The 15,267-nt window shown below is 42.3% G+C and overlaps 1 protein-coding gene across 2 annotated transcripts; it reads left to right on the forward strand.

The window, feature by feature from the left end:
- Positions 1-24: 24 nt before the first annotated feature.
- On the forward strand, positions 25-12,558 carry LOC144126260 (uncharacterized). Of its 2 annotated transcripts, none has more exons than XM_077660333.1 (10): positions 25-191; positions 242-328; positions 578-724; positions 2,571-2,735; positions 4,582-4,661; positions 5,344-5,467; positions 6,257-6,355; positions 6,434-6,502; positions 8,901-9,041; positions 12,341-12,558. In XM_077660333.1, exons 3-10 carry the CDS (start codon positions 578-580, stop codon positions 12,500-12,502), a joined length of 987 nt encoding a protein of 328 aa, XP_077516459.1. In that variant the 5' UTR covers positions 25-191; positions 242-328; the 3' UTR covers positions 12,503-12,558. The 2 variants fall into 2 exon arrangements, with proteins under 2 accessions (XP_077516459.1, XP_077516458.1); XM_077660332.1 differs by having other exon boundaries at positions 258-328.
- Positions 12,559-15,267: the final 2,709 nt, after the last annotated feature.

The following is a 15,267-nucleotide window of genomic DNA, read 5'->3' on the forward strand; positions in this document are numbered from 1 at the left end:
GCTCACAAACTGACTTCGGATTAGGAACTTTCGTTTCGTTTCTGTTCCAAGCTGTCCAAGCTGTGTGTGCACGTGTGCCTCTGCTGACGAACCGAAATCTTCGTCTAATTAGCAAGTTCCCTGTCGCAGCGGAAATCGTGTCGGTTTCATGGGACGGAGTAAGAGAAAAGTAAACAAGGAGAACAAAGCAAGTGAGTGTCGACAGCAGAGAGTTGTTTGTGCGAAAAACTGTTCACGACAGTTTGTCTATCTTTCAGAACCAGACACGAAGAAAAAGCCCGCGAGAAACGTCAAAGCAGAATGCAGCGTCGACGATCTCCTTGTCCAGGTTAGCCCATTTAATCTGTATGTTTCTGGATGCTGAGGATCATTCCAGCACACTGTGTCTGCGTGCAAGCGACTATGCCAGTGAATGTCACTGAAATCATGTATACATAACACGGCCGCGGCGAGAGTCGTGATGCTGTTTATTGTGCTTTCTACTTTAATCTGATCGTTAAACCGCTGTGTAATATCTCACACCTGTTGCATTCTCAGCGTTTAGTTTTTACCTTTCTTGGGCCTTTTATTTCTTCAGATGGAAAGCTGTATAAACGAACTGCAATACGATCAAGCAAGGAAGTTTGGCGAAACCGCCTTGAAAATGGCACCCGACAACCTGAAAGTACTGGACAGTCTATCCGGTCTGCTACTCGAAATGGGTGACCCTGCAGGTGCCTTCGAGGTAAGAATGTCTGTAACGTAACTTTATTCTGCGCTGCCCATGTCGACATTAATGTCAGCTTTGATTTCAGTTTTTCTTTTGCAAATAGATTTCACTGATGTACTCCTGAAGCAAAAACGCCGAAAAATTCACGCATTCCTTTCTTGATGCTGCCATTGTTTCCTTTCAAAGTTGTTTGTGGAAAAGGTCAGACTGTCGTGTGACAGGAGTAGTTTAAAACTCCTGTTAGACTGCAACACACTCTCGCACCGTGCATTGCACATCGTTGTCTTCATCAGCTAATACTACTAGCGAACTAATATTATTACCAGACGTGCCGACGATCCAGCAAAGCAAAACCATGAGCTAACCAGGCTAAACACATGCTTTCGCACGTCTACTCAGTTTAACTGCATTGAAACGCTGCCACTTTTTACACGTGCTCTATTCAACTAGTTCTGTGTGCTTGAATACCTTTGCAGTAAGCTGTTTCATTGTTTCTTGTTTTCTGCATCCACTGTAAATACAATGAAAATTATATTTAAAGGACAGGCTGCTTTTGAAGGTGAGTATAAAAATATTGGAATATTGTGGGGACAAGAGGAATTACATTTTAAATTGGCAAAGAAAGCTGGGTTGGAGCTGATGGTATTGGCTTGCTTTGTTCAAACTTTGCAGCTCTTGCTGTGGTCAAGCTGTGTCGCTTAGAGTGGATATACTACTCTCTGTGGATAGGACTGATTGTCATACGGAAGGTTCTTATTGCTGGGTGGTGCTCCAGGTGTCGTCTTTTTTTTTTGTTTGCAACTATTTACCATTTCTTACATGGTTTAACTCTGCTCCTTAATCATTTCTTAAAGCTCTTTGAAAAGGAAGACACCCACTATGCTGACAGTGGCAGTGCTACTAACAGCAAAAAATAATTGCTGGTAACTGGACTGATATCACCAATCTTATTTAGTTGGAAGTTTTTTTAAGATTACCTTAATGCTTTAAACTATAGTTTTGATAAAACCTATGCATATCAGTTAATGTCATACTCATTATTACCACCACAGATTGCCACTGGCCACTGCTTAGGTGTCAGAGTCCTGAGGTCTCTAATGTCAATGTTTGCAGATGCTGACTACCACAGAAAAGCAACATTCTCGTATAGAAAAATTACGTGTGAAATTGTCCTTCCATGTTGTTCAGCCCCACAGCTGGGTGCGGTTATTTGGGTGACAAGCTTTCAGTTGCCACATTGAAAATATGGTCTATAAAAGTCAGTAGACTGTACCTTTAATCAAACATACTGAAAATTACCCCAAAAAAAGAGTGGTGTTGATAGAAAGTCCCTGGACTTACTAAGAAGGATGAATTCTTTATGACTGGCCACCTAATTTTGACAAAATGAACATCAGTAAACTAAATTCATTAAAAATATGTAACAAATGTTGTTGCATGTTTGTTTAAATGCCATAAGTTTTTAATGCTGGGGCTCAAAGTGGAAGACGTTACAACCCATCCACTAAGTAGAGAAAGAAGCCTGGCATGCTTTATGTAATATTCACCGTGTGGTGGTTGCCTAGTGTGCGGTTTTGTTTTACTTTTTTCTCAGGCTTTTGTTTAATCTGTAGAGGCCAGTATGCAACCTTACAAAACAACTGCAGTTATCTGCTATGTGATAACATTCTCCACTTTGGTATTAGAGAAAGTAAGCTATATGGGGCATGAAAGTGAACAAGGGCAGCATTGCTAGCATACATGTGCCCTACTGTGCTCTTTCCCATTTTTGTGAGGCATGTTTGTAGGCAAATTTGCTTATCAAAGGGTGAAACATGCACTCAAAGTGAATAGACTTGATAACTTATTTGTGCACGTGTAGCTGCTGCAGAAAATGGTCCAGTTGGAGCCAGACCAAGGATTCCGGAAGTATCTCAGTCTGGGCCAGCTGACAGATGGCACAGAATCACTGGCACACTATGGCAGAGGGGTGCAACTCCTATGTGACCTCCTACAAAAGCAGCATGACTCTGCTGCTGCCTCTGAGGTTTGTGCCACTTCCTTCAAAGCTACACGAGTGCCTGTGCACAAGTGCCCAGTGATCAGTGCAAAACTCTGCTGCATGATGCAATGGCTGCAGGGAGTTAGACATAGAGGAAGGAAAGATTTCAGGAGAGGCGGTTGCGTCACTTTTTTTGAAGCCGGACGTGAAGGTTCCCCTCTACTTGGCCGCTGTCTCAGCACGCTTGCACATGCGCTGCAGACAATGCAGCAGTCGATGCCTCTATTGGCTGCGCCATCGGCCAAAGACTTTGAGTAGTCGTAAAAGCGCGTGACTTCCGGCACACTTTTTTGGCATGCAGCTCGGATAGTGGGGGCCTCTCCTGAGCATTCCTTCCTTCATGTGTGCACTGCACATGCTTGCACATGTCTGCACTAAGACCTAAGCAGATGTGTGTCAGCTGTTGGTGTGGCAGCTGGTGAAGAGCATTGCCAGAGCTAGGCCATGCCCGTGCAGGCTGAGTGTTGGTATGAAGCATTAATGAACCTTGAAGAAAACGTTTTAGCCATGGCTCACTCCTTTGCTTGATTTCTTTCAACATATGTCTGATCTTGAAGAGTAATTTGGAGGTGCATGATGCCAGTACACTTGCTTGACTTTTCAAAATCCCTACATTTCTCCTAAGAGGATGTAATGCTTCATTGAATTCAGGCCAGTATAGCCTGTTGAAGTTTATTTTCAGTCATCCCCGTCATTACAGTCGTAAACAGAGAATAAAGCTCTGATTAAGCTAACTTACCAGGACTCTTCTTTTCAAAGCTGGAAGCATATGGCCAGATCACTGTGCAAAATGTGTTTCTGATTTGGTTGAACAGCGGAATCTACACCTTATTCTGTTGGACCTTCAAGATCCAGCACTGAAAATAAAATGTCCACTTACCATGCCTTGCAATGCATTTGATGTGAGTCAGTGACTTCTTCCTGAACATGTGGCTTTAAAAGATGCAAAGAGCTGCAGAAAGTGAGATTATTTTGCTATGTTAGTTGTCTTTGCATTTTGTTATTATTGTGCTGAATCTGAAAATCTTCTTAACAGCAGAAACCTTCACCCCCGCCTTGTTGGTTTCAGTTAGTTAGTTCGTGAGAGATGTCTATGGTAGTTGCTTTTTAAATGAGTTTCACTTTCTTATTATAGTCTTGTACTTTCTTGTGCTCCTACAGAAATATCATATAATCCATCTGTCATGTTGTCGTCTGCTCCTGTCTTGCTAGGTATGCTGGCAGAGCAACTGTGGGCCTTGTCTTGATCCTGATTGCATCGCAGCAGCTTTGTGCTGAGGAAGAGAATGACAGGGGCATTGAAAGTTGCATCAGTTGTGAACTTTTGCTTTGTGAAGTGATAGATTTCTTTTTTAATGTGTGGGCATAGAATTTTATACCATGCAAACATTGTGTTGTCATGTAGAACTATGGTCGATAACTGACAAGATGGTTGACTCTCAAAGTCTTACAGAGCACACGGCAGTCGATCCTTATGGCTGTATCACTTGCCTTATGGGACAAACTGCTACAAACAGTCTAAATACTTCAGAAACGGCTCATCCCCGTCACCAAGACTGGGTTTTCAGTGCTCCCCATCATGTGGAACTTTTTTGTGACCAGGGGTTTCTGCATGAGAACTCAGCGCAATGTCCAGGTCCTGGGAGCTTACATTTTACATTGGTTGACCATTCAGGCTTAGTGGCATAAATTGGAGGTGTGAATGGTGAATTTACTGAAGGGTGTTTTGTTCAATCTATCCTAGCCTATATGTCCTTGTTGCAAACTTTCACTATTGCACCTGCTTTGTGGCCAAGTATGAGCCGATACATTCTTGTTGATCTGCTTCAAGGCATGTAGTGGGACAGAGCTGAATCGAGCATTGTCATCAGCATACTGTGCCATGGCTGAGATCTACATGACAGACTGCTGGTGAGTATCATAACTTTCTACCTTTTAGGTGGGCAAGTTTAGATCATTTGGTCATTTTTGCGCTATTATCTTACATAAATATGAATATGTAAATGAAAAAAAAATAATGAAATAATAAAGGAATGAATTATTGGAGACAAAAATCGAGCTTGTTCACAACCACAAAAGTCCTTTCATCTTCAAGAGGCAGCCTGGCATTGTTCAGGTCATAGGCTCTGCTATACTGATTGTGCCTGCCAAATGATTGGGTACCTTAAATGTAGGAATGCCACTGGTTATAAAGCACAGCATAAGTGTGTGGCCAGTAGATGAATGCATACTTTATAGGACCTTATATACAAGGAGCCTCGGAGCGCAGTTGAGCGTATGCAATAAAGTGAAAGATTGTGTTGGTGGTCAGACAGTACGGTATACCTGTTGGCACATTACCATCACAGCCAACAGTCTTTGAGAGCTTAGAAAGTATGAGCAGAAAGCCATGGCTCTCGCTCGACAGGCATGCCACACATTTGAAGTCCATGCATGCGCCTGGTCTTTACCACTGGCATCTTGTTTCGGCTTAGCTGTAGCTGGAAAACTAACAAGTATTATATTCTCTTATAAACTAAGACAACAATACTCTGATGAGCTCGCATAACAAGGCCTGTCACCTCTTTAAATTAATCTTTGCAATTTTGTGCAGTGATGAAGACGATGCTGAGGCACGGTGTGCAGAGCTGGTGCAGAAGAGCATCGAGGCAGACCCCAGCAACCCCGAGGCTTTCCAAGTCCAGGCCAGCTACCTGCTTGTCAAGCAAGAACACGAGGTTAGGATGGCTCTAGCATTTGAGCACAGCTGACAGCAGCGCTTGAACTGACTAATATTCGCAACTTTGAGAGGCATTTTTGCTGTGAACCACAGCTAAAACAAGCATGCTTTGAGATCATGAGGTTTCAGGTGAAACTTTTTATAGTTTCATAAAAATGTTTCACTGGTGTAACTTCTCAAGTTTTGTAGCTTCTATGATCTGAGGGTGATGTGGCTTTCATCAAAAATTTTATTTCTTGGTAGATTTAGAAAAAAATTTTTCAAGCATGTTGGCACAATTTTCTGACTATTTGTGCAAAATTTCAGTGTTATGTTTCAAGGATATTTTTTTGTACAAATTTTTCCTGTCCTGAATCTTTCTGAAAGCCTGCAGACTCAACAAAATGTTATAGAAGATTGGTTCAACATTCATTGAATTTCTGCTAGTATTTTGCAGGGGATGACATGCTTTCATTCTATTTTTCTGAAAACAGATATGTTTTGTTTTATTTTTGTCGTGTAGTTGCCCTAGGCATTGTCTAGACTGGGAACAGTATGTCATTCCAGGAGTTCATAATTTACAAAACTGAAAAATCAAGCATGTCATTACTTACAATGTGGTTTTGGAAGTCCAACAAAACAGATGTGGTTAAAATTAACAAAACAGTCACGAAGAAATCAATTTCACAAAGTGAGCAACAAACTAGAAAAGCAATAAAACTGCCTTTTACAGAGGGATAGAAAACTTAGTTTGCACTGACCATGGTTCTCTAGCATGGTTTTGTGTTCCTTGCTCCTTTAAATGCAGGCAGCAAAGGAGGCCATGCAGCGAAGCCTCGGTCTCTGGCTACCTCAGCATGAGCGGTTGCTGCTAGGAGATGAAGCAGGAGCTAGCGACCCTGTTGAGGTGACCACTTGCTTCTGTTCCTGCTGGATGACGGCATGTAGAGACGCTGCTTAGTGTTTTTCTTTCTTGTCTTTTCAGGTGTGTCCTCTTGGTTACAGTAGCCGTGTCAGTGCAGCCAAGCTACTAATAGAGCTGGAGATGCTTGATGTGAGTCTGCATTTTTCTCTTGAATCCACTCTGCTACAGGCTCTCTGCTTGTGTATCTCAGCAGTGTGCTTGGTGCTGCGGCATGGTGTTTGTGAGATTGTTAACGGGATAGCATTAAGGAGCACGTGTCGCAGAAAAGCCGCCATCGGCACCATTGACCTTGAGCAATGAATCCCCAGAGAAGCAACCTGGTGGGCCACCTAGGTCACATTACCTTGTGGCGTCATCACTGCCACATCGCTTAACTGCTGCACCAGCAGTGGTATGACGACTACCAAGGATCTGCGAATGTAAAGTAGAGAATGACCAATGCTGCATGTATGGGCGCCAACCCACTAAAGCTATCGCGCCAATTGGCTGGTATATTGTAGGGAGCCTTACAAGAGTTTTAATATGAAATTTTGAATTAAGCAGCTTATATGTATCTTGATGCTATTCACTTTCTTGCTTAAGACGAATTTTGAACTGATTCTTTGACTGTGCAGCTGGCCAGCAATGTTACAACGCTTTAAAAGCATACAGCAGTGCGACAACACAAAGAATGCAAGACAATGTAATGTTGCATTATGGATGCATGCTGTGCATGCATGTGCAGGATAACATGGAGCAGTTTAAATGTTGCGTACTGATCCACGAGTAAAAATATCATGTCCAAGTTCTTGGAGGTCACAGTGACTATTAACCTTGTTTGGTTGTCCATGTGACATCACATTGGTCTTTGGCCTCTTGGCATTGAGACCTTTTGAAACCTTTCACAAATGACACAACACTATTAATTTGCCCAGCATACATGCAGAATCTGCAAATGAAAACATCTATGCATGTGTTTCTCATGCGTGTTTTGTCATCCCCCCTACTTTTCTGCAGTTCATCTCCTGTTAGTATGTGCCAAATAGGTCATGAATAAGTTCGTCTTGGAAGCATAGTTTTGGTTTGATGCCTAATAAGGTTTTCAGTTGCTTATTTACCAGGGTACCCTAAAGCGGGTAAAGGGTACCTTAAGCAGGCCTGAAGCAGACGATTTTGGAGTATTTATCATTGCTACAGTTCACAGAGGTTGTGCTCTTCCATAAAGTCCCCCTGCCTTGGCTTAGTGACAAGGCCCGAAAGTGCTGAAGAGCGGTTCTTGAAAATTTGTAGTTGTCAGATACCTAGTATTGGGACACTGGGATGAACTGTTGGGAACAAATGGTGGGATGTTTCTTGGATTGCTCTTATGTAGTACCCAGCTTAAAGTTACCAAGGTTTTAAAGAAGACAGGGTGTCCTAGACAAGTGAAACCTGCTGGCTTAACCTAATCAGACGTATTTTTTGTTCTGGAAACTTAATTAGTAAATACTAATTAGCTGACTTTTTACAGTTGATGCCAGGAATGAAGTTTCAATGTGGAAGTTGTAGATCACCTTTAAAAACGGCTGGCTGAAATGTTTGCACCAAGGTTCCTTTTACATGGCTTTCTTTACAAAAGCTACCATGTGTTAGCAGCAGTGCTACTTCAATGTCCTAAGACACATCTTGGTGAACAAAATCCACTTTTCTCTGGAGTGCTGTCTCCAACAGGATTTTGTGTCTGCACTGGGAAAAAGATATGCGCCAACAGCTGTCACGTGATAGCTTTTGTATTTTGCAGACATTCTTTAAAGGGCGTTAAGTAAAGCTGTGTAAATGGCACCTTGGCGCAGACATTTCAGCCAACTGTTTTTCTATACTATTTGCAGCTTCCGCATTGACACTTTGTAAGTGAATAGGCTTGGGCTTGTTGGTAATACATGTAGCACAGGAACAAAAAGACGACGACGTCCTGTCTTGCCGTCGTCGTCTTTTTGTTCCTGCGCTGCTTCTTTAGTTACGATGTATTGACACTTTATTCCTGAAGGCATTATTTAAAATTTAGCCAATTAGTATTTACTAATGAATTAACTTTGGAGAATGAAAAATACTGCAGTCTAGGCCATGCGTCTCTCAGCAGCACTCAGTTGGTTTCACTTGGCTTGGCTTCATTCTTAAAAACCTTGGTTACTTTTAGCTAGGATACCTGGTATATTTATAAATAAGTCCAAATCACAGCCACATTTAGTGTTCTCATGTAAACTTTGCTGTAATTCTTCTAACTCACCAATCAGTTGGGCTCTGCAGTCACCTTCAGTTGCATATAAGGGGCCCTCAATGCGTTCTCATATGCAAACCCATCTCACATCCTTTGCATGCATCAAGGTGTGTGGGCAGTAGGCTTCTTACCATCGTATTGGATCTTTCGTCTGAAAAGGCAATATTTTATACTTTGCTCATTCATTTTGTAGATGAGCCATCAAGCCAACATTCATAGGTGGTAGAATTTGGTCATCTGGAATTGGGGAAACTATTTCATGCTTGGGGCATTTGTCCTTTTATTGCACAGGAGGCCAATACCGTTCTGGACGGCCTAGTTGAAGAAGACGATGAGGTGGTTGATGTCTGGTATCTGCTGGGATGGTTGAACTACCTGCGTGGAGGAGAGTATAAGGGCAATGCACGGTACTACCTGAACCAAGCTCGCCAGGTGACTGTGTTTCACTGTTGCCTTTCTGTCATTGTCGTTTAGTGTGATTACACACTTAGACACAGGAAATGAGAAAAGGGACAGACCGGCAACTGCCACCTGAAAAAATACACAGCCTGCCTGCTCTAGAAAGCTCAGTGAGGGGATCTGAAAGTAAATGGAAACATTGTTAGAGATGCAGTAGAGAGTGGCTGCTGCTCTTGATGACTGTTGGTTAATTGCATCATAAATATGGCATAGGAAAGGTGCTGTTAGGTTTTTATGCACTCGAGTGTTTAGTACTCTGTCTCTTGTTGTGTGATTTTATGCTCATATGTGTGCAAATTTGCCTTCAGATTTGTGCATCATGCAGATAAAAATGAATATTGGTTTTGAAGAAGAGAAAATTGCAGTGGGGAGGACTGTTTTACTTCTGGTAGACATCTTAACCGTGCCATGATGGAAGGAGGAAGTGAAAAAAGGAAGAGAGAGAGAGGCATTGTAATGGAGAGGTGTAGATAAATGCTGACCACCTGGGGTCCTTTAACATGCACTTAGCATTGCACTGTAGCATTTTGTCTCAATCGAAGTATGGCCCCCTAGACATCACACAAGTATGCACGCACTGAAAGGGGAGGTGCGGTTTTTAAAACTTTTTTTTTATTTATGATCATAATTAGCATGAAAGTATGGTTTTTTTATGTAGAGTCAATATGCAATTATATTGTAGCGATAGCTACATTACGCTAGCACTTCGAGCCTTCAGCGTGGCACCCCTTGAGCTCCGTGGCGGCGCCGTGGCTGGTCACACGTGGTGCGGAGCAGCTGCCGGTGAAACCAGTGGGGAAGGGGGGGGGGGGGGGGTGAATCCACGTCCAGGGATGAAGAAGGAAGGAGGCAAAAGACTGACTTTGCAGTTCGACTGAACCAGTGTTCCACTCAGCCAGATGTCACTCCAAGTTTAACCAGAGCTACACCACAGCCATTTTTTAAAATAGCGACACTAGAGTATGTGGCGCAAGGAGCTTTAATTGGGTTCCTCGTTTCAGGCCATTAGCCAAGAAATGTGTACAAATTATTAGAAATATTTACAGAAATGCATCACCAAGACATACTTTACTTTGTTTGTTGAAGCTGTTTTTGCACTCGCCTCAGTGAAAATACATTGGTAAAAATATATGTGAATAGAACGTACAAAATGGTTTTGGCTGGTAATTTAGAAAAGCGGTGAAATAAATTTAATGTAATAATGTAAAAGTATAGCGTCACCGCACAGCTCTACTCCTTGCGTATAAATTGATACCAAGGTCATTTCAATTGACAGAAGTAAACCAGAGAAACGGCATGTAAGGCAGAGGCTGTATTTGTGAGATCATGAACAGAGACTTGAACTCTGTGCATTTAGTGAGTCACAGGAAATCGAGTCACAGGCAAACGGCTGTGGCATTGGCTGTGCTACTCTGATGCCATCTTGAAGGTGGCAAAAACGAGCTTTCATACAGTAGCAAAATGGTGGCGGTTGGATATGATTTCAGAATGCGATCGCGTGAAGTAGCACATCATTTCGAAGCTCACGCTTAGTCTTTCAGCTGTGTAACTCCCAAAATATTATTTTTTCTGTACTTTGGTATTTTTTAGGGCGTTGAGTTAGTGTTGTTCAATTACTATGCTCATTAAAAATATGTACGTGTTTTAAGTAGAGGTGTGTGAATATAAATTTTTTTGTTGCGAATCGAATATTTTTAAATATAGTTTGGATATCAGTACAGTTAGTATAAAACAAATGCCTTTTCACTAAAATGCTAAAAACAAATGCTTTTCCACAAAGTGTAGTAATGGCAAGTAACAGATGTAATGCAAATTTTGTTTCTACCTATTATGAGTAACAGCAGTAGTAATCTTGTGCTCTACTAGCTAACACCTTGTTTACAATTCTCTGAACAGCACAATTTCGTTGAGTGAACAAAATTTAATATGACAGTTTATGATAAAAGAGCTTACTGAATTCTCATGAAGCACTGTAAGGTTGCCAAATACTTCCTTACTGGAGGAGTGACGTCAGCAATGGATTATTAGATGGGCAGGGCAATACTGCAAAATGCCAGCTCACGAAACACACAAAAGCGGCAACCTGAGCAACATGTGCAGAAAAGCGGCAAAATGTGCAGAACCACCATTTTCACGCTCCCCCATGCAGAGCGCCCGCTGTGTAATGTCGCTCCAAACACAGTGTTCACGTAGCCCTCGCATGTCAGGTTCGCCGAACTTGAAGCACCATGACTGTCGCAAACTGAAGGCGTGAAAATGAAAACACGCCATGTCGTTGGCATGGTTTCATTTTCCCTGCACGCAGGCTGTGGTGTTTGTTTTGCGGTTGCACGGACTGGCCTTGAGGTATATGTTTCTCTCGTAAGGTTTCTTCTTGTCCTCAGTGGATAAACATATGCAGTTTTTAGATCTAATGGTTGAGAGATGTGCAGGGCATGAAGGCGGTTGCCTGGAAACAACCGCAACTACGCGCACAGGTCACAGTTTTGCCCGTTACACTTTGCAAGCCCTGCTTCCATGTGCGCCGAGTCTCTTATCGTCCTGACCAAAAACGAAAAGATCATTGACGCCTACTCACTTTCGTCGTTGGCACACTCACAAGCAGTTGTCGGCTGCATTATGGCACGCCACAGTGACGTGCTGCATGGTGCTGCACCTGGTTTTTTGATCTGTGAGCGCGCAGTGGTCACGAAGCGGCGGCTGTTGGTGTCCGTCAGCGCATTGGTTTTATGTAAGACTTCGTATAACCACGTGCCCACTTTTGCAGCATGCTGGCTGCTGATTCTATAAGGAGATAGCCTGATGTGACAGGTGGAAGTTACTGTAACTACCGAGCAGCGTTTGAATATGCTGAAATGTTTGGCCGCGAATTCAGATGAACAGGAATTTTGTAATTTCTGAATTTAGGCGTTTCAAATATTTGAAATAGTAAAAGTGTGGTGCGAATCGAATCGAATAGTAAACAGTATTCGCGAACTATTCAAATATTCGCACACTCCTAGTTTTAAGTTCTCACAAATTTAACACGATGGTGCGACTTGGACTGGAACAGGCTGGAAGTTGTACCGTGTGGGCAAACTGAAATAAACTGCACCCAGCAGCTGCTGCGGATTTTTTTTTTCCTTTTTGGGTCTCATTCTTCAAGTTCTTATTCTTTATGTGCTTGTGGTCAATGGTAGGTTCCCACCAGACATAAACCAGTACTTGTGAGCACTGCTGCTACGCAAAGCACACTTGCCATTGCCTGATCTCTCCAGCATTTCTTCGTGCAGGTGGCCCACAAGGTGCAGTTTGACGATGCACAGGAGTTGGCACACATTGAAGAGTTGCTTGCTGAACTCGGACCTGAGCAGGAGGAGGAAGGAGATGAGGATGACAAGGGAAGCTTTGCCACTGAGAGCGAGGAAGAAGAAGATGAAGCCATGGAAGACTAATCCAGTTGGGCTTTGTAGAATCATATGAATGTAAAAAAAAATGCATTTTTTGGTCATTTGCTATTTGTGGTCATTTGTCCTCATACTTATGTACGCTTTCTGGAGTCCTGAGCTGCTCTTTTCATTTTTTTGCACATTTTAACTCTGTAACTGGGGATTCACTATTTTATAGCCTCGGAAAGGCCCAACAGCTTTCAAAAAATGCCAAGGAAGTCCACATCTCCTGGCTTGCATGCATAAAAAGACATGCAGATGCAGAGGTCGTCAAAAAGCGCTCAGTTGAATTAATAGTGACCGGGTGTACATTGAAACAGTCTGCCGTGAGCTGTTACAGCTTGGTTGGTCATAAAATAGGAAGACAATTCAGCGCGGAACGCTGCACTGAATTACTCCGCGTTATAAGCTACAGAATTTTGATGCTTGGCTGTGTGCCACATTCTTGTTGACACTGCTATCTCGACAACTGAAATTTTGGGGAAAAAAATGCTTGTATTCTGAACTGGTGGCAATCGGTAGCTATGACAGAACTTACAACTCATTTGCTGGGATGTTCTGTATAGACTGTGTGCATTATTTCAAGATATTTTTGGTAAAAGCCTTAAGGTTGTAGGACTTTTGAACTTTGTAGTAATTTAGTCAACGAAGGTGTCAAGGAACTGGGCGAATGTGATGGTGGCAGCATAATTGACAAAGAGAGATGCATGCTTCCAACAAAGGTATCCACAACCACACCGCAGGTATCACATCCTGGCATGGCACTTTCCTTTTCTTTTGCTTTGTGCTGCAACAGGAAAGGCCAACACCCTAGCAAGAACCTCACTGAATCAAGGTAAAAAAAAAAAACGTAGTTGGACAAGCGTACAGCTAGTGTACATGCGATGTCCCACACAAAGGTAGTCCAAAAAGGTGTTTAAAGCAGGAAGACTGGCAGAAATGGAACATGATTGTGTGAGATATGGAAGATAGTTGAGAATTTTAACGTGCTGAAAGGAGTTTCTTTGATCCTCCAAAAGTGACTGATGATAACAAATTTCTGAAGATTTCTGCCAGAACCTAAGCAGACAGCGCCCGGAGTTTGCACCAGATGTTTTCCCATCGCATCTGAGTGTATGCTATGGTTTGCATACATGCGTGATAATAAGGTGACCTTGAAGATAAATTCAAAATTAGATTGGCTTATATCACATGACAACTGGATACACCCCCCCTTTAAAATCGTCCTGCTGCACTTGTAAAACCTGCTGACCACACATGGGGTGTTTATGTTCTTTGCTACTCTACTTGCATTTTGGCATCTGGATTACCACATGTTGAAGGAACCTTTGGTGGCCTTCATTCATTACAATGAATGTTTCGCCCTTGCATTATGTAGACGTGAGGCAACATTAGTGAGGCATGAAGTTATATTATGTCTCGCATGCATACAAATTGTAAAATTGCACTCAGAATGCCTCTGTAAATTGAAGGAGATCACTTTAAGGCCATTTTGACAACTGGTTTCATAAAAAAAGGGGGTACACATTTGTACCAATGAGTTTGCGAAAAGACCTCAAATGTGGCATGTAACCTTACCTCAGTCTGTGAAATGTAAGAAAACTTGCATTAGAATTGAAAATTGCTTTAAGTATTATAAGGTGGTTGACTGATGGGCTGAACTCAAAAGCTCAACTATTTTTCAGAACTTTTTTGCCACCAAAATTGGCCGCATCGACTGTATACACCAGAACTTGTAACAATGCATACAGAACACCACGGAGGCCTATTATTGAAAGATAAAAGTGCTCTGAATGGTTTGTTTGATATTTCGGTAGTATTCAGCATACAAAAATATGGTACGTAGGCGCACCTGTTCATCTGCCAGCACACTGAAGCAAGTGGGAAGAGGAAAACATGGCAATTAGCGGTGCATAAAGGAGGATGTTATGAAGAGCCCTACTACTGTAGTAGCAGAAGCAGTCTTAGTAATGGCACAGCATCAATGGGAGCTTGTAATGTGCTGTACGTGTAAGGTGCTGGCTACCTTCCTTGCATTGGCATCATAACGAAGGGAGGCACACACATTTTATTGAAGGATCCAACAGTCTATTATGGTGCAAGGAGATCTGAGGTCAAATAACCCCAAATATTATGGGATTCTCGAACAAACCCTGTTCATGGGAGACCAGACAAGGGGCGTCTACCAAGAATAAGTAAGCACCCCATATTTAGCCGTACTGCTGTCATGTATTTGAATCGCTGCCTGCATCTAACAACTAGTACAGCCAGCCACTGCTGCTAAAGAAAGGGAACAAGCGATCATGTTAATACATTTGTGCCTTTTTAGTGTCATATATATATATATATATATATATAATATAAAATCACCAAAAATTGAAGAAACATAACAGGATTTAATTCACAATGTTTCGGCTGGAGGACCAGCCTTTTTCGGCTGGTCCTCCAGCCGAAACGTCGTGAATGAAATCCTGTTATGTTTCTTCAATTTTTGGTGATTTTATATTATATTCACCAAATCAACTGCCAGAAATCACTTTTGGTATATATATATATATATATATATATATATATGACCCAAGGAGAGTCGTGCAGGCAGACGGAGGGTTGAACCCAAGAATGAGGTCGGTCTTTAATGCCAGAGCCAGATCAAGCCCGAACGCGGCTCACGAGCCAGCCGCCGGTTTGTCGCTGTTTCTACTAAGCAGGGAGGCCGTGCGGTGTCGCTGTGAATTTTTTTCTTCACCTACTAGCTAAAGGTGTAGTGTTCT

The sequence above is a fragment of the Amblyomma americanum genome, chromosome 3 (genome assembly GCF_052857255.1).
Source record: "Amblyomma americanum isolate KBUSLIRL-KWMA chromosome 3, ASM5285725v1, whole genome shotgun sequence".
Taxonomy (NCBI): domain Eukaryota; kingdom Metazoa; phylum Arthropoda; class Arachnida; order Ixodida; family Ixodidae; genus Amblyomma; species Amblyomma americanum.